The sequence below is a fragment of the Phascolarctos cinereus genome, unplaced genomic scaffold (assembly GCF_003287225.1).
Source record: "Phascolarctos cinereus isolate Bilbo 61053 unplaced genomic scaffold, phaCin_HiC Scaffold_5;HRSCAF=322, whole genome shotgun sequence".
Taxonomy (NCBI): domain Eukaryota; kingdom Metazoa; phylum Chordata; class Mammalia; order Diprotodontia; family Phascolarctidae; genus Phascolarctos; species Phascolarctos cinereus.
The window spans coordinates 364,755,448-364,776,342 of NW_027555958.1; the positions used below are offsets into that span (position 1 = coordinate 364,755,448).

At 36.3% G+C, this 20,895-nt stretch overlaps 1 protein-coding gene across 1 annotated transcript in view; it reads left to right on the top strand.

Annotated features, from left to right (window-relative positions):
* The window catches only part of USH2A (usherin), a 962,202-nt gene that overhangs the window by 915,250 nt on the left and 26,057 nt on the right, over positions 1-20,895 (top strand). The window contains 3 exon segments of the mRNA XM_020982269.2: positions 11,056-11,265; positions 14,569-14,807; positions 20,406-20,614. Of these exon segments, the coding sequence (XP_020837928.1) occupies positions 11,056-11,265; positions 14,569-14,807; positions 20,406-20,614 (658 nt within the window).

Here is a 20,895-nt window from a genome sequence, read left to right on the forward strand (position 1 = left end):
CCCAACTACAGACAGCTCTAAATAAGCTGGAGCACATTAAGCAACCCCAAAACAATTTTGCAGCAGGAATCATTTCAAAGCACATAGTATATTATTTTTTTTTCTACTCTATATATTGCATACTGGTGATTTACTCCCTTTTCTTTTCTTTCTGCAAAATCTATAAACGTCATAAATTTCTAAATTTAAATGCAATTGCTTCTCTTTCAGAATCCTTTCCTAATTTTTGGAAATTTTTTCCCTTAATACCAAAAAATGCAATAGGAAGTAGTAGTAATAGTAGTAGTAGTGGTAGAAGAAGAAGAAGAAGAAGAAGAAGAAGAAGAAGAAGAAGAAGAAGAAGACATCCTGATCATCATGTCAATATTAGTAATAAAAATAATAATTATAACAACTCATTTATATACAGTGTCACAAAAATTTTAGTGCAATTTTAAGCCACTAAGGCTTAAAATTATTAAGCTATTTAAGCTTAATTATTAAGTTAACAATTTAAACTATTAAAGCTTAAAATTGCACTAAGACCTTTGGGTCATCTTATATAACACTTTAAGATTTTCAAATTGGTTTTGTCCCAATAACCCTGAGTGATAGGTAATGCAAATATTATTGTCCCCATTTTACAGAAGACACTGAGGTTCAGAGACATGAAATAAATCCTCCACATCCATTCTGCTAGAAAGTGTCAGCCAGGAAAATTCTGGGAGGAGAATAAGTGTCTTATATGTGTATTTTCTTGCCCTTGAAGATCCACAGAAAAGTGCTCAGCTGGGTCCAAACCAAGGATGTACTGGTAAAAGTTTAACAATTGGCTTCCCTCAACCCCCCCAAAAGTATATATAATACGCAATTAACTTTAATCTGCATTATTAATACTTTCTTCAGGCTAGACCATAAGGAAAACAGTCAGGCCCAATTTGTAGTTTCTGTGGATTCCAAGTTGTAAATAGTTACAATGAAAATTTAACAACTAGCCCTCATGAGTAGGTTTGAGTTGGATCAGCATACTCCTGGTCCAAACAGAAGAAAAGAAAACCAGTACGTCTCAGAGACACCATAGCTGTGGAGAATTGCTTCTGAGATGTGTAACAAAGTAGAGATAATTTATGTATCAGGGCCTGTCTTGAACTGTGGCCATTGTGATAAACACTGTAATGTTTATTTCAGTAGTAAGATAGTCAAGTAAATAAACACATGTACTGGATTTATTTGAATATCTGATTACACTACAGGTAATCCAAAGTAGAACTGTACATAAGTTATAACGTGGCTAGAAATCAAAAATGTATAGTACCTGAAATTCTGGTTTCATAATTATTTACTAGGTTTCCTGCTTCAGCATCCCTTTAGTGTCCTCAAATGTAGCCATTGAAATCCCATCCATGAGTTTAATGCTGTTTCAGACTCTGGGACCCCCTAATGCCCAAACATGGAAAATATAAGAAACTTGTGACTTGAGTGGTTAGATATTGAGTTGGTCTTATCTTCTTGTTGCTAACCTATCTCTGACCTGACAACCCAAAGAAGGCAGTATGGTGTAGTAGAAAGATTATTGGCCTGGGATTCAAGAAGCCTACATTTTATTTTTGTACGTCCCTTTAATAGGGTCCGCATAGTAGGGTCCTTGATCTCTGCTGTCAGAACTGGCTAATATGTGCTTTCAGTCTGGATTTCTACATGTCACCTCCTTCCAAACTCTCCTATACACACCTCCCTAGACTTCTGTCTATGGTTACTCAGCTAAGACATATACAGATCACTTACCCTACAACTCCAAGCTAATCTACATAGTCATTAGACCTTGTAGTCCTTGATTTGACTCATCTTGTTGCCAACAAACCTAAAAGCTTGTTTTGGGAAGTTGCAGTCATATGCCATGTGGAGCTTTATGCTACTTCTAGATGTTCCCAGATTCACAACAGGCCAAAGTCTACCTAACAGGTGAATTGAACTAATTATTTACATCTCAATATAATCTAGGCACCTTAGTGACAAATTCTTATTGTTAAGAAGATATTAAAAAAAAAAATAGAAACCACAACCACCACCACACCAAAAACATGGAAAGATTATCCTTGAATAAAAATAGTAAGAATAAGCATAATTTGTTTGGGTTTGACATACCAGAGAACATCTGACATCAATTAGATAAACAAATCATTACATTGATAACGGAAACATCAACAGAGACACAGCCTATTAATTTGTAGGTCACTGATACTACTTTGTTAATAGATTCACAGCCAATAATTTACATCGAGTTTAGTGTCTAACATCTACAAGTAATGCCTGAGTTAGGAGAGAAACCTTTAAGCATCTTATATGTTCATCTAAAGCATTTGCCAAACCAAATTTGGCTTTGAAATATGTTTGGCCATAAAACATATTGACAGATTCCTGAAATGCTGTCCTGTGGGTATCTGAGGATTTGGAATCCCCACTGGGTAAAGTGGAATTGGAAAATTGTGAACTAAAAGAAAAAAGGAAAGAAAAAGAAAATTAAAATTAAACATGTTTCATGCAAAAAGATTGTCATGAGTATTACATAGATTTGATCCATGAAAACTTCATATTTAGTATTTGAGGCATATATCACCATCTTCAATTGTTTTTCTCACAGAATCCCTGTTTATAATTCACATAGCTCCAGGTTTCTATGAAACATAGTTTGTGAATTTTCTGAAATCAATTTTATTGATATCTTTTGTTTTTACTTTGCCTATATTTCTCAGTGTATCTCTCTTCTCTTCCTCTCCCAGAGAGCTATCCATTATAACAGAGCAAAAAAAGAAGAAGAAAAGTTTTCAGGAAAACCAATACATCAAAGAGTCTGACATTATATGCTTCATTCCACACCCATAGAACTATGGGAGGAGGAGGTTCCTTCTCTCATCTCTTCTCCCCAAAACATATATGCAAACACTACCAAAGGGTGAGAATCACTATTCTCTCTTAACAGCCCACTTTGGAAGTCTCATAACTCATAGTCATGAGTATTTTATTTTATTTTGTTTTGTTTTCCTTTTCGCTCATCCTCACATTTACTATTATATTGTAAATTGTTATCCTTTGAATACCTAGGATTCCACAGACTGTATTCAGACTAACTGCAATCTATGCTAATTGCACTGTTCTCAATGAATATCTCAAGCTTTGGTGTTTTGGGTTTTTTAAGTCAATAAAAAAAGAAAAGATGAAAGGGAAAAAGAACTATGATTATTCCAGGAGTGTGAATGATCATCAGCATTCTTATTTATTTTTCATTAGTAGTTTAGTGCTAGGGTATGGATTATAAGAAGCCTCAGTGGTGAAATCTGCCATTTCTTTAAACTCAGTTTTGGTTAAGATTCATATTCTGAACAAGCCTTTTCCATGTTGACTGAGAATGAAATAGTGATTCTTCTTTTTTGTGGAAGTTCATGCCCCATCCTGTTTGCCCTCAGCCCTTTCTGGTTTACACCATGTGTACTATTAGTGGATAATATTCACTTTATCTGTTATTTATTAGAAGGTGACTAATTTATCACTTGAATTTTTCCCCTCCTAAACAGCAGCATATCATAGTGGATGGAGGAATCCTCAAACTCATAAAGTTCTGAGTCTGATGTGTGACCTTGGGTAGGTCAACTGAATTTCTCTACCCCCAAGGAACTCCCTAAGCCTCTAAGCTGAAGAAGTTATCAATCTTCATTGATAATAATAATAATGATAAAAATAGCCAACAACTAGCAATAGCTAGTACTTTAAGGCTTACAACCCACTGTATATGTATTATCTTAGTTGATCCTCACAACAACCCTGAGAAGTGGGTGCTATCATTATCCCCATTTTACAGATGAAGAAACTGAAGTTGACAAAAGTTAAATTTGCCCAGGGTCAAACAGCTAGAGATTTTCCTGACCAGTTCTCTATATGAATGAAATTACAGGTCCATCATTACCACCCTCTCCAACCCCTCAAATAAGGCATTGTACTTGTTCATATTAGTCCACCATAAGCAAAATTATAGGGGAATTCCCTGAGTTGTCCTCTTATTTTCCTTGAGCAGATGATTAAAATCCTATGTTACTACAGGTTTAGGTACTAGAACTGTGGTTTTATTGGTATAGGGAACTCTTTCTATCAATACAAGCTAGAACTTTGTGTACAACTGAATAACATAAGAGAGCTGCTCCATCACTGATTTGTCCAGGGTTGCACAGTCAGTATGTGTCAGAGGCCAAGATTTGAACCTGTCATAAATCAATCATTCAACAAATATTTTAAAGACTTATTGTGTGCTGGAATTACCCTAAATGCTGAAGATGTGAAAACAAAAGTCTCTGCCTTAAGTTGTTTACATTCTAAGGAACAAGATTACATATGTACATATAAAACTATATAAAACAGGTATACATGTTCATGCAGAGTAGATACAAGGTAATATTAGGGGGGAGGCATTGGTAGCTGAGGGGTCCAGGAAAGGCCTCTGGCAGAAGGTGACACGTGAGCTGTGTCTTGAAGGAAGCAAGAGATTCCCAGAGGCGGAGGAGAGGAGGGGCATCATTCTAGGCATTGCTAACAATCAAAGCCAAGGACTGGAGCATCTTATGTGAGGAACAGCAGGTGGGCTAATGTGCCTGCGCTAGAGAGTTCATGGAGAGGAACAATGCATTGTTCCTGGAAAAAAACAGCAAGGGAACAGATTGTGAAGAGCTATTAATGCCAAAGGAGTTGATATTTGACCAAAAGGTAGGAAGGAAAACTGGCATTTGTTAAGTAGGGAGTGGAGAGGTCAGATCTACATGTTGGAATAATCATTTTGGAAATTCTATGGTGGATACATTGGAGTGGTTAGAAACTTGGTGTAGGGAGACCAATGAGAAGCTATTGCAGTAGTCTAGGAGGGAAGTGATAAGGGCTTGAACCAAGGTGGTGGCTGCATGAGTGGAGAGAAGGGGACGTGGACATGCATGAAAAATGTTGTGGGGATAGAAACACAAGATGCATGTGTAGGCCGAGTTGGAATTGAGAGTAGCACCAAAGTTGTGAACCTAAGTGACTGCAAGGATAGTGATACCCTTGACAGTAATATGGGCATTTATAAGAAGGATGGGGAAGTGAGGACAATATTTTGTATTTATTGACTCTGGACTTTTTCAGGGATGTCCAGTTTGAAATATCTAATACACAGTTGGTGATGCAGAACTGGAATTCAGGAGTGACTAGAGAAATGATTATTAATAACCAATTACTAATATGGGGTGTGGGTTATCCAGGATTTTTCCCCTTTCTATTTCCTCATTTAAAGGCTAGGTCAGAGCAACCTCCGAAGGACAGGGCTGATGAGATTGGGTTAACATTCTCCTAAAGTCTATTTCTGATTAAAGGATAATGAGAATCTGATCCAGGTGAATTCCAGCCCATTGTTCAACTAAGTGGTGTTGGGGTATGGGGGGGTGGATCCCTTTGTCTAGATTGCCCAAGCAGGTGTGCTCTAGGTGGAGACCAGTTTCTTTGTCCAAGAGTGACTGGATCAGAGTCAAGTCCCTCAGGCCCTCATTAGAATAAGTCTACCTCTCATTATAATATACATTCTTATTAATTGTTAACCAATCAGAGTTGACTTCTACCTGTTGGGAACACCCACTGGTCCAAGGGCATTAAAGGCCACTGACCTCAATTCATTGATTATTTGCTAGCCATAATTTATAAATCAATTATTAGTTACCCAGAAAATCTATCTCTTGGACTTTTCATTCATCACAATATGGAGATCTGCAAGTGTTTTGCAGAGAGGCACAAATTGAGGAGTAGAAAAAACCCTCAGAAGCCCTCTCATCTAACCCTCTTATTTTACAGATGCTTCAGATGATTATGTCTGAGTGTCCAGACATAAATCTTTTCCACCTCATCTGAGGACATTCCTCTAACATCTACAAAGGTTCTCAGTTCTTAGTCATGCCCACTTCTTCCTCTTAGCTACCTGGAAGACATGAAATTATCTGAGGAGGCTTCCAGAGTGAAACAACTTGGTAGCGTCTCCACCATTCTATCTTAGTTGTGTTTTCCATTTCTGCCCAGGGTGAGAGGCCCAACCACTTAGAAGTGAAGTCAGAAGTCCTGGGTTTTAATCATTGCTTTGTTATTAACAAAAACAGTGTTATAAAAACCGTTATTTGCCAAAGGCAAATCCTTATACCTTTGGCAAATCCCTACTGCACCTCTCTGAACCTCAATTGCCTCATCTATAAGGCAGCTAGGTAGTGTAGGGGATAGAGTAACAAGCCTGGAGTCCGGAAGACTCATCTTCCTGAACTCAAATCTGGCCTCAGACACTTACTAGCTGTATGACCTGGGCAAGTCACTTAACCCTGTTTACCTCATTGGTAAAATGAGCTAGAAAAGGAAATGGCAAACCACTCCAGGATCTTTGCCAAGAAAAGCCCAAGTGGAGTCATGAAGAGTCAGACACAATTGAAAAATGGTTCAACAACAGCAATAATAAACCAGAAAACATAATATTTAAACTTTATGCCTCATAAGGGTGCTGTGAAAAGTCAAATGAAATAATTCTTGTAAAATCTCTTATAAACCTTAAACTCCTATACATACACCAGCTGTCATCCTGTTGCCTATCAGTCTTTTTGGGTTTTTTTTGGTTTTGTGTTTTTGGCTAAGCAATGGGATTAAGTGATTTGCCCAGGGTCACACAGATAGTAAGTGTTATATGTGTGAGGCTGGATTTGAACTCAGTTCCTCCTGAATCCAGGGCCAGTGCTCTATCCACTGCACCACCTAGAGGCCCCTACCAGTCTTTTTATGGGATAAACTACTGTCCTTCATGACTGGAGACAGCATGATAATAGTGGAAAGTGCATCGAGCTTGGAACCCAAAGATATAGGTTGAAACATACTACCTGTGTGACCTTGAAAAAAAATCACTTAACCTTTATGGACCTCGGTTTCCTCCTCAGCAAAATGAAGGCATTGAGGGGCAGCTAGGTGATGCAGTGGATAGAGCACTGGCCCTGGATTCAGAAGGACCTGAGTTCAAATCCAGCATCAGACACATAACACTTACGAGCTGTGTGATCCTGGGCAAGTCACTTAAACCCACTGCCTAGCAAAAAAAAAAAAATGAGGGCATTGAGCTAGATGATTCCTAAGATTTCTTCTAGCTTTATGATCCTGTATATAGTTTAAAGTTACATTGTTAGATCTATGTTTTGGTGACTATGGTTCTTTTTTTAAACAAACAGCATTTAGTGTTCAATTCCTCTATCTCCAGCCTTGCTAGAAATAATTACCTGTGTGATCTTGGACAAGTTCTCTGGGCCTTGTTTTGCTTCATAAGTAAAATAACAGGGTTGGACTAGATTACTTCTGAGGACCCTTCCTTTTCTAAAGCTATGATCCTGTAGCTCTTCCATCCCCAATGAACTGGGGGTAAGGATATTTTCACTATTTAAACAAAACATTCAGGTTATTGATGAACATTTTTATTTTTCAACTGGATATTTTAATGTCATAAAAACACAGTCTTTATGAACACTTTGTTGAAATCCACAGCCTCTCATTAATCTCATTCTAGCTTTCTCTCCACTCTAACTGCTATCCATTTTCACTGAAGCTCATGTAAATGCCGTGGTCCTATTTTGCATATGCATGTTGATTTCTATGAGTGTTGTTTTGATCTCAAATTGAATGATTATTTTTTTTTTAAGAAAAGAAAATAGCAATGTGTTATGAAGGTCTTCCATCAAAGACAAAAGGACATTTGCTTCTGCACATGCCCTGTTATTATATACTAATGGACAAAAATGTTCTTTTCCTGTCTAGTTTTTTTTTGCTAGAAGTTCTATCAATCTATAAAGAGATATGTGTGTAGAAAATATCTATTATCAGCCAGTCCTAAGAAATATGTTTATATGTTTATGTGATATAAGCATACATACCAGGCAGTATGATATATGGTAGGGGTCTGCATACTTTTCTGATCATGCACTTCTATCAGTGAAGAATTTTTGAGCCTGCATACATTTATTTGTGTGTTTATTTATAAATTATATATAATATTACTGTGCTAATAATTATGCATGTCATGACATTTATACAATAGCCATTTAAAAGGATAAGATAAAGATGATCCTAGGGTCAGTATAGAACCACTGGAGTTTACTGGGTGACATGGTCATATCTGTGCTTTAGGAAAATCATTTCTTAAATTGGTAGCTGTGTGGAGAATAAATTAGAGGAGGGAAAGATGAGACAGTAAGACCAATTAAGGTCTTATTTTAATAATCCAGGAGAAAGGAGATGATGATCTGAACTGGGGTGATAGTTATATGAGTAGCAATAAAATGTAAGAGATTCTGTGAAGGTAGAAATAACAAGATTTACAAATGATTGCATATGGGATGAGAGAGAGTGACAAGTTGAACATGATTCTGACGCAGAGAACAGGGGTTACTAGGACAGTAGTGTCACGGACAGTAACAGGAAAGTTCAGAAAAGAGGGCAAGTTTGGGGAAAAGGCAGTGTAAGAATGTCTATAATATGGATGGCAAAAACGGTCTCCATGTGACTCACTCTTTTCTATCCAAAATGAAAAGCGAGGAGTGGAGAATGAGGCAACTGCTACTAGTAAAGGATGATCTGCAGGACAGCATTGTTTATGCTGGGGGTGGTAGGGTGGGTTGGAGATGTCCTCAAAGGCAGCTTCACAGCAGCTATAGTAAGTACTAAGGTAGCAGTTGGGATACAGTTTCCTAGGGAGCTAACAATAGGCACATACTTGGAGAAGCTGGAAACTGGAAAAGAAAGAATGGAGAGTATTGGCAGATAAAAGGCAGGTGTGATTGTTTTGGAAATAAGTCCCACCTTCCAAGTGATTGATCTGCATTCCCCTGGCAGTCATGACTTGGCTACGGCTTTGGAGATCACTGGTATGAGGTGTTACTGGTTTACAGTCCTGGGTTTAGAGTTAGGAAGACCTGCTTTCAAATACTTTATCTAATGCTGAATTATTGTATAGCTCAAAGCAAGTTACTTAACTATTGCGTACCTCAACCCCTGCTAGGCAACAGACAAATCAAGATTGTTTTGCTGATGACGAGCTCTCATTTCCTCACCTTGACAAAATCACACATCTTTCTTCTGTATATTTGTATGGATATATGTGAATATGTATATAATCAAATATATACATATGCAGTTATATAAATTAATACCATTATAATGAGGCTAAGTATTATTTGATTATGTAATTATTATTTTGTCATGTAATTATCATTAATATTGATTATATAATAATAATTATATTATTTGGATGGTTCAAAGTATGTCTTCATACATACAGAAAAAAATGAGAAACTACTTGATGTCTGAGGACTTTAGCACCAACATTTTATACATCTATACCCTCTGGGACATATTGTACCTAGTAACACAGTGAGTCTGCAGAAGGGATTTGTCCTTCCAACACCAATATTATATTGAGGTTGTATTGTATTTATAATTACAGATAAATTTTTAAGAATTAAAGGAAAAAATATGGGTCCATAATGAAATTTAGCCCTTGAGACTGACAAAATGTTATATGTGACTTTATTGATGCCACTATTCCCATAAATGAGTTGTTTCAGTCGTTTCTGACTCACCGTAACTTCATTTGGAGTTTTCTTGGCAAAGATACTGGAGTGGCTTGCCATTTCTTTCTAAGGTAACTGAGGTAAATAGGGTTAAATGACTTGCCCAGGGTCATATAGCTAAGAAGTATCTGAGGCTAGATTTGAACTCAAGAAGATGAGTCTTCCTGATCTCAGGCCAGACACGGTGCTACCTAGCTGCCCTTAATTTAAAACCTTAGAGGCTATTATATGAGTATCAAATATTGTCATTATTACTTGAATGTGCTGCTGGTGAATCTTTCTATCAGCAAGAAGTTTTTAGATACATACATTTGAGCACCAGTCTGGAAACCACTGAATTGGAGACTAAGTTTATCAGAAATTTCACTTCACTAAAGAATACTGTCCACAGTGAATAGAAATATGCATTCTCAGATCAAATGAAATAACATACAGTGTTTTACAAACCTCAAAGCACTCCACAAATGCTAGCTATCCAGTGCTCTGGGAGGGAACAAAACTAATTTCAAATATTATGATATTAAAAATGAATTTTGAAGAAGCTTTTGGTTCTTACTGCAAAAATTTTCATGGACAACTTCTCTCCTATTTTTAATGTCTGATGTTCCTTGAACCTGCATGTTATAAAATTGAAAATGTTCCCTGGGTTTCTCCTTAAAAGCTTGGAGCAAACTTTAAAAGAAAAAAAAAAACAGTGGAGAAGACATTGAATGAGAAAAAAATTTACTGAAGTTAGAATTGTTCAACACAAAAGCTTACTAAGGGATACTTATACTAAAAATTGCTCAGACAGTCTTCTCATATTGCCATTTAGATCTATCATCCTGATTGATCACTATGTGGCTGGCTATTATTGAGCCTAATTTAACCCTATACACTCTCACATCCATCTATTCTGTCTATTGTACCTGACATTCTACAAATTACTTACTCATGCAAATGTTGACCTAAGGCAACCTTTTAGGATATTCGTGTTTAATTATACAAATGATTTTTGATAAATAAGATTATGCATCCTTCCATATGTTTATTCCCTTCTTGATGAAAGGAAAATTTAATTTTCATGCAGATTTGGTGGGGACCATGTTTAATAACTGCTGAGTTTTATGTAGTCTGCAGATCCATCCAGTTGAGGGAGGCTGACAAAATCACTTGGTGTGGCACTCAGAGACAGGCAATTTTTAATCAAGCTTAATTCAAGATGCTGAATTTTGAATCAAGGATCCATTGTGTTAGTATGCCCACTGCATAAAAAGAATAAGGTTCACTCACAGTATGAGCATACCCCTTGTTTTTGAACCTATAACTTGTCTATTATACTACTGAATTATAACATGATACAGTAATCCCAAAGTTTATGCTGTTATCACTTCATTTCAATTCAAGGGTGATTTGCTTATGACTTGCCTATTTTTCTTTGGAGGTCTGGTCCGGGAATTCAGCAGGAAAGACACCTAGTAGCTGGACACAGTGTAAAACAGGCCCAGCTCCACCAGAAGGCCTCCAAGCTCCAAAATTTCATGCTGTCTTCTCCACTCAAGCTGTGGTCAATATTAGTACCCCCCTGAAGCCCAATGGCATTGTGAGTCTTTACAGGCTATTCTCTAACCATACCAGAGGGACAGAGATGGTGGTAAGTATCTGAATCCTCTACTAGAAGACACAGTAGAGGGAAAGCCCACATAAAGTTACCCTGGTCAACATATCTTTCACAATATCATTGTTAATACATTATAACTGGATCCCACTATTTGCAATATTTATAACTCTTTTGTTATAGAACTCATTGCCCCCTGTAGCATTGTTTCACCTAATGTCTTGGGTTTTTTTTCTAGACGAGTGGGGTGTTATGTCTTCTGTTACTGTTTTCCCTGTATATTAGTGCTATAGCATATTCTTCTACATAGGCCTTTTGTTTCCCCTCCTTTCTTTCTTCCCTCTTTTCTCTTCTTTCTTTCTTTCTTTCTTTCTTTCTTTCTGTCTGTCTGTCTGTCTGTCTTTCTTTCTTTCTTTCTGTCTTTCTTCTTCCTTCCTCCCTCTCTTCCCCTTCTGTCTCTTTTTATTTTCTTCCTTCCTTCCTTCCTTCCTTCCTTCCTTCCTTCCTTCCTTCCTTCCTTCCTTCCTTCCTTCCTTCCTTCCTTCTTCCTTCCTTCCTGTCTGTCTGTCTCTCTCTCTCTCTCTCTTCTTTCTTTCTTTCTTTCTTTCTTTCCTCTTGTTTTCAATTGCCCTCTGCTTATTTAAGCAAAACTGATTTCTTTACTTAACTAAGTTTTTGTCTAAAAAGACAAGAGTAATTCCCCAAGTCAAATTAATTGTTTGGAAGGGTAAGAAAAGATGAAAGTCATTAAAGTGAGATGAGCTGAAGATAATACTAAGTATGAAAGTGCCCCTAAATGTTCTCAGAAGCCTGAAAAAGTAAGTCAAATAGGAGAAAACTTTACATGTTGCTGGCAAAGTTATGAAAAATATAGAATTCTGCTTCTCAAAGTCTAGCATTTTATCCCCATTCTACAAACTAAATTCAAACAGGTGAAGTGATTTGGGACCACAGGCTCATAGATTTAAATTTGGAAGAGACATCATTAGCCATTTAGTCCAATCCACTCATTTTACAAATGAGAAAAGTGAGGCTTAGAAAAAAAGTTTTGGTAACTTGCCCAAGGTTACAAGGGCAAACACGATGTTTGAGGCAGGATTTGAACCAACATCTTCTTATCCAAGTCCAGCACTGTACTCACTATGAGATACTGTCTCTCAGGACTTAGAATTAGAAGTGACCTTAGAGTCCACCTTACCCACATTTTACAGAGGAGGAAATTGAGTCTCAGAGGAGCTGAGTGACTTATAGGTAGCAAGTTGAAGATTGAAGATTTGACTCCAAAGCTAGAGATTCTGAATTCCTTATTCTCTCAAGAACAACATAAGATTTTCTAGCTTACTAAATGGCAGGGCCAGGATTCACACACAGGGCTCCAGGAACTCTGGTCAGAGCTCTTTCCACTGTAACATTCACAACCAAAGAAGTACTTAGGGGAATATTGATCTCTCTAAATGTTTACATCAATAAAAGAAAGGGCAGATCAATGAGTTGGACATGCAACTAAAAAAACCTAGAAAAACAAATAATTGAAAATCCTCAATTAAACAATAAAAATAGAAATCCTTTAAAAAAAGGAGCTTAAAAGAGAAATTAATAAAACTGAAAGTAAAAAAGTAAAAATAATAAATAAAGCTATGAGCTGATTTTATGAAAAAAATAGATAAACCATTGGCTAATTTGATTTTTAAAAAGAAAGAAATTCAAAAATTACCACTGTCAAAAAATTGAAAGGGCGAATAAAGAACAAATGAAGATGAAATTAAAGCAATGATTAGGAGCTATTTTGCTCAACTTTATTCCATTGCAACGTTCTGCTTCAGATAATTAAGTCTTGCTTGTTCAGGAGAAAGATCATTCAATTGATGGTTGACCCAAGTCATTTGCTTTACATCTACCTTAGACCATGTGCCCAAGATTTGTTCATCTTCCTGTTCATTTAATAGCAATTTCCACCAGGAGTAGAGAAAGAAAGAGAAACATTAACCAATCTATTTTACCACTTGGCCAAAGCTCTAATAAGAATGCGAATTTGGGGCATGAGAAGAAGTGACTTGAAACTGTAAACAAAAAGATGACTTGGTTGTCCAATAACAAATGCCCAGAAACAAGCCAGCTAAATAACAGGCCCAAATCATGACTTCGGTACCCACAGAAGATGAGCTTCCTTATGGATGCCAGTGACAGATTGTACGGCAGTAGAGCTGCTCAAAGAAAATATTCCTTGCAAATGATAGATATGTCCCACAATCTCATCTCCTTGAGTCATCTCAGCTACCTATGCTAGGCAATCCAAAGACAGGCCAAAGACAGGTTGTATTGAACAACCAAAAGAAATAGAAGGATAAAACAAACTCCTCAGAAGTGCCATTGGAGCAAAACTAGATTAGGTGAATTTTGAAGTCTCTAGCAATTTGTGCTTTTACTACAGTCTTGCTTTTATGCTAAATTTATTCCTATGCATGTGGATACAAACTTAATCAATACCTCTTGAGAAAGAAATGACCCAGTATCCTTTGGAATTTCACTTTAGTGATTAAAAACTCTCACTATGGAAATAATAGAATAAAAGAATAAGCAGGTACCAGAGAAATCATCTAGTCTAAATCCATGTACTTTATAGTTGAAGTTCCTGATATGGGACTTGAATTCCTCAAAATCATATAATAACAAACTCTTGTATTTATATAGTGCTTTACCTAATGTTCTTCCTCTCTCAACAGCAGCAAGAGTACTTTATCTAGTTCAAACATTGTTTCAGATACCTGCTATTGGTGTGATCTTAGGTAGGCAATTTCTCAGCCTCAGTTTTCTTTGTAAAATGAAGAGGTTTGACTAAATGATTGGTAAGATTTCTTTCACTTCTAAATCCTATGATTATGAGCAAAAAATAGTGGTATTTTGATCTAACATAATAACAACAATAACAGTAAGAATAATAATAGCTAGCATTTTTATAGAGCTTTCAGGTTTGCAAATTGCTTTAAAAATATTAACTCATTTTATCCTCATAACAACACTAGGAGGTTGATGCTATCATTACCCACAATTTACAGATGAGAAAACGCAGGCAGACAAAGGTTGTGACTTGACCAGAGTCACACAGCTAGTATCTGAGACAAGATTTGAATACAAATCTTGATTCTGTGTCCTGGACTCTATCCACACTACACCACCTAGCTTTTAGGTCTTTTTCTAAATAGTCTTCAAGTTCCTTGAAAGCAAGGACTGAGTCTTATCTAAATTTTGCATCTTTCACCATTTTGTATCCTTGTGTACATAATAAACATGTGTTGATATGTGTTGATTTGTGGACTTTTTTCTCATGACTTCTTATAGTTGTCTGAAGGTATGGCCACCCAGCAGACAATCCATGACCTGAAGCCTTTCACTACTTATTCCATTGGGGTGGAAGCCTGTACCTGCTTCAATTGTTGCAGCAAGGGACCAGTGGCTCAACTGACTACTTACCCTGCTCCACCTTCTCAGCAGCCCCCTCCTCAGATCCAGACTTTGACTTCCAGGACTGCCTACGTCCAGTGGAATCCTCCATCGTCTCCCAATGGCATTGTTGAAAGGTAGATAGCAATCAACTTAGCAATGATAATTATTAAGGATCCACTATGCTTCAGGCACTAGCTCCAGGCTAGATTCTGGTAATACAAATACAGAATACACTTCCTATCTTCAAGGAGCTCACATTTTACTAAGAAAGACAACATGTGCATATTAGGCATATGCAAAGTGTATGCAAAATAGATATGAAAAGCTTTACTTTCAGGCCAGAAGCAAAATAACAAGACAAAGACATATTGCATAACTACATTCACACACACAGTTACCTCAAAGAAACCTTTATTCATAGATTGGATTGATACAAACATAGAAAAATGGAATGTGGTTGGCCAAAGCCACTGATATAAATGAACAAAATTATTTCCTATAGAATTTCTAAAATACAAACAAAATTATCTCTAAATAAGAAAGATAGTAATGTTTTAATTTAATTTAATTTAACACAATAACCAAGATGAATTTAAATGTCTTCAAAATATTTTATTTCAAATACATGAACACAGATGTCCCTAATTTCATTTTGCATAAACTACTGAGACATCCTGATGAAGGTAAGTAAAGTAGAATTAGTAATTAATGTCTATGAAAAGTTCTGATTTATATACACAGAGAACATAATGTCACTTATCTCTGACATCATTTCTCCAGTAATCAAAGTTGGAAATTAAAGAACTTCTGAAAGTTAAATCAGATATATCCTGATCCAAATCTGACAAGTAGAGGAAAACTAGATCTTTGACAAAATTGCTTAGTTAAGTTGGAGCAGTCTAGAATTAACCTGTATCTTTCTTTGTATCCACGATTGGCCACTGATATTGTATTGTCACGAAGTAAACGAAAACCCTCTGACTTTTTTGCGCTTACTAAAGAAAAAAGACAAATCTGAAGTCAGCCTCTGAACAAATGAGCATCAAAATTACTGTAACTTCATAACATCAAAATTAGGTAATTAAATGGCAGGAATTTTCAATCCATTTTCTGCATAGGAAAATAGTTCCCCAATATTGAATTTTCATTGGTGGTGCCATGAATGAGCATTGAAGGCCAAAAGTACAACAAATATCTAAACTCCAAAGTTAGTGTTCACCTATGACGTCCACAATTTAAAAAAAAAAATTACAAGGCAATTTCAAGAGTGAGAGAATGTGAACAAGGGGAATCATAAAGTTTCAGATTAAAAAAAAGCAGGGCTTTGGATTTTTAGCTGGCAGAAAAGGAGCCTCAAGGGAGACACAATATCTGTCTTCAAGTTTTTGAAGAGCTGTCAAAAGGGATTCAAAGATCTGTTTGGTCCTAGAAGGCAGAACTAAGGGCAAGGAGTAGAAATTTCAAAGACATAAATTTAGCCATGATATCATGAAAAAAGTCCTTAGCAATTAATTAGATTTATCTAGAAAAATAATTGCTCAACTGTGGACTTGGTGGGTTCCCCACATTGGAGACCTTCAAGCAGAGACTGGTTGACTACTCGTCAGGGTCACTGCTTCATGAGTTCATAAGATCATAGGATCTCAACTTAGAAGAAAACTTGGAAATCACCTGGCCCATTTCCCTTATTTTACAGTTCTTTAAGCCATATTTCCCTCCATGAATAAACTACAGGCTTGAACAAGAAATCCTTTTAAAGAAAAAAAAAGAGAAGGAAACAATACTCTCTCCTACATATAAATTGATAGAGAAGTAAAGATTGTCTCTGTGTGACCCCAGGCAAGTCACTTAACTCCCCTTGCCCAAACAAAAAACAAACAAACAAAACAAAACAAAACAAAAAACAAGGAGAAGATGGCTTCTTTCGTAGGTTAATTACTTCAGAAGTGGAATATCCCTACTGGATCCTTTACTAGTGATAATGTTTCTTCCTCTTACAATCAGTCACAATTGTCTCCCAGATGATTCAATATTAAAGAGGTTTTCACCACACAAAAGGGCAAAAACCTATAATGATGATTATTATAGTCTTGAATTTTCAAATAGATCTGTGATCTTAGTGATATGGTAGCCTCCTCCAGCAATGAATATTACAACCATATGCCTGTTCAACCTGTACAACTTTTGTGCTTGTCCTCTGATATGTTCATCCCAGGGTGTCCACTCAACATGCTAGGGGCCTTTTGCACATTCTCATGATATCAAGAGGCTGTCAGTTGAGTACCCAGACCTTCCATTGGTTACCCATTGCTCTAGTCATATAACCTGCTCATCTTTTTCATTGAAAATACATTTGATGACATCTTTCACTCCAGCTCTTCTTCCTAGTGTGGAAACAGGGTCACAACCATCATCTTCTTCTCCATTTCCCTCTGAGTGACACTCCACTCTAATTCTTCACATATTGTACTGTTCTATGGCTCTTAGCCAAGCAATAACAGCAGTAGAATTTTGGTGTTAAAAAAGTGAATCTTTGCTTCATGGAAGAGTGCAGAAGCTTTTCAATTTCCATTAGACAATCTAGGCCTCTCTTCTTCTTATTTAATTCTGGACCCAACTGGACGTCATCTATCTAATTGCATGTCATAATCTCAACAATAGGCATCCTTCATCCTCTTAGTTTTTCCCTGTGTTGATAGGCTCAATTCTTTTGATTGATTATGAATCTTAATGTTCCAGAGAAGGAGGAGAAGAAATAAGCATTTATATCACATCTTCTATGTGCCAGGCACTGTGCTAAATGATTTTCAAATATAATAGCATTTTATCCTCACAACAACATTGGGAAGTAGATTATGATCCCCATTTAACAGCTGAGGAAACTGAGGCAGAATTTAAATGATTTTTCTGGGGTCACATATCTAATAAGTGTCTGAGGCCAGATTTGAACACAGGTCTTTTTGGCTCTAAGCCCAATACTCTATGGCAGCATAATTATCATCAATAAACAGTAGGATCTGTATGACCTCACCATTTATAGGGAATACATCTTCACCTTGGACTATACACTGAATCTCTTCCATCACAGTGGCAAATGCTCTTGACAATCATGCTTTTCTCTATTGTACGCCCTGCCTCATAGTGATGATTAGAGCATCTTCTAACAAGATTATCTCTTTTCTAATGTTTTCCAAGAAATATTATTTAATTTTTATGTATTTGTGGGCTATAAAAACAAAGACTTTAAGGTGACATTCTCCTGCTTTTTTTTTATAGTTCACCAACAATCAGTACAATGGGAATTTTTTCAACTATATCTTTCAGTCAATTTTGCAATGGAGAAAATGTGGTCCATTGTGAAATATCACTTACAGAAGCTTGCCTGTTCTCATTGAGTATATCTTCAATGTTGATATGTGTATGATTCTCATAAAAATTTTATTATATATGGAAAAGTAGGAATATAGAACACTCACTTTTGATATTCTCTCAGTCACCATTTTTCAGTATAAGTGAGGACTTTTCCCCACATACTGGCATCTTCTCCTTCTTCAGAATGCCCTCAAAATCATGCCACCTGCAGCACGAATCTCCTCAATGTACAATTGATCCAATTCAACTACATTTATCACCTCTGTTCTCTTTAGTGCCATTTCTGTTACCCGTTTTCAATCACATGTGGATTTGTGATTTTAGAATCCAAGTGTAATGATTCCACTTTTTTGGTAGTGAAGATAGTTTCTTATAAAAATATTGGCAGATCTTTTCCATCTTTCTTCGGTTTGTTGTTGAGGCAAGACCTAATTATGGATGAGATTTACATGGAATAAAAAGGCAATAAACTGTTATGATCTGCACCACTGGCAAGAAAATAGAGATTAATCAGTTCATAAATCCATTGAAGTATTGAGGGATAAATTTGGTTTACATTTTTAGAGAGCCTGAAGATTCGTGAAGTCCATATATTTAAGATCTCATACGATTATTATAATATTGGGTGTGATTGGTATCATTAGTCATAGACATGTGGTAGAAGTATGGTGAACTCAAATATAAATCAGCATAATGTCCTTCTCTTACTTTTTTTAAAATTAAGTTTTATTGATATCTTTTGTTTTTATATCAACTATATTTCCCATTTGTATTCCCTGATTTTTTTCACTCTTCCAAATAGTTATTCTTTATTATAAAGAAAAAAAAAGAGAAATAATACAATTCTCAAAAGTTAACCAACATATTAAAAAGTCTGATTTATATTCAGTATTCCACTTCCACAGACTTTCCCACTTCTACAAAGGAGCAGGCAGAGATATCTCATCTTACCTCTTCTTTGGGTCCAAGCTAGGTTATTATAATTTCACATTTTTCAGTTTCAATTAATTTGTTGTAGTTGTTCTTTCCCTTTACATTGTTGTAATCATTGTGCATATCATTTTCCTAGTTCTATTTGTTTCACTTTGTATCAGTTCATATAAATCTAATTTATAAAATATATTCTTTATTAAAATGACTGACTACATTATAACTAAATGATATGTTTAAAAATTATTCTCTACATATCATTTCCTTAAAGAAGACATTCAGATACAGTTCTTTACCTTTCTCAGTGATTCTCAAATATTATCAATTTAGTCCAATATTTTAGATCATTCATAAATCTTGATTAACATGTTTCTTTCTAATCTACCGCACTTCTCTGGAAGCTATTTCTTAGGCCACCTCCATAGCTTCTGTTCCTCTTAGATTTTAGGCCAACATGTTATCAAACACCTTTCAGATGATTCTTCTCAAAAAGCAGTGCACTTGAAAATATCCTATATTGTCTGATTGGTATGAGCTAATTCATTTGCTTTTCAGTCTTCCTTATTCTCCTCTTGGTGCCCCTCACAAATAACAAAAGTTTAAAAAAAGATTTGGCGTACACTGTGATCATCCTTTTCTAATCAAAAGGGAAACATTTACTATTTTGGAAATATTTTTTGAATATTTTGGATTCTATTCAATCCTCCCCTGGGGAAAACAAAAGAGAAAGGGGAAGAGGAGTTAAGAGAATAGGAGCAGAGAAAGAAGGAGGGAAAGAAGAAAAGAGGGGAGGAGGTAAGTCTATGTCCCTACCACTTTGAACAAATCCAATGTTACCGAATCTTGGAAACAAAGCAAGGTCATGACTGGTTCATATTTGGATATAATTCTGCCTGGGAATTCCAGAGCTATAGTTTTTTCTTTGAGGCATCATGGCAAGGTTAGGACACTGGACTCGGAGTAAGGAAGAACTGGATTCAAATGCCTAATTGGCGTTTCCCCCTACTGGAGGTTTTTGGAAGACAGTATTTTCCCTTGAAAACAATTGAAGTTCAGTTCCAGCTTTCATTGCTTAGGATAAACTGGTTTTATAGGTAAGTTCCTCAGAAACGATTTCTCAAAGAGCTTGTGCTTTAATCAGAAGAATTTTTTAATTAATTAATTAATTTTTAGTTTTCAGCATTCACTTCTATAAGATTTTAAGTTCCAAATTTTCTCCCTAGCCCTCCCCTCCCTCCACCTCAAGACAGAGTGCAATTTGATATAGGCTCTACATATACATTCATATTACACCTATTTTCACATTAGTCATGTTGTAAAGAAGAATCAGAATGAAATGTTTTTAAATTTTAAAAAACTGTGTTTTAGGGGATTTCAAGTTAGGTTCATCACAAGAGGTTTCTCAATGTCATCTTCATTCTTCATTCTAGTTATGAGCTGGAACTCTATATTCCATGTCCCCTGCCTACAGAAATGCCCTGTACTCCTGGGCCAACAGAAATCAAGTACACTGGACAAAGTCAGAGTGCCAGCATTGGGGATCTACAGCCTTATACCAGCTATAAGCTGAGAGTGGTTGCATACAACTCGGTGGGCAGCACTGCTTCAGAATGGATCAGCTTCACCACTGAAAAAGAAGGTGAGTAGGAAGTGAATGAATGAATAGCATTTATTAAACACTTGTTTTATGTGTCAAGTAGTGCGCTAAGTGCTGGGAATACCAATAGAAAAGGCTAGATAGCTTCCACTCTCGAAAAGCTCACAGTCTAATTAGGGGTGACAACATAAAAAAGAAGATTTAGCTGCAGAGAGGATGGGAAAGCCCAGAAGTCCTAAGGGTTGAAAGAAGGGCAGATAGCAGGGCCCAGAGGGTCTTAGGTTATGTAAGTAGGTCAGATGGCAGTGCCAGGGGTCTTTAAG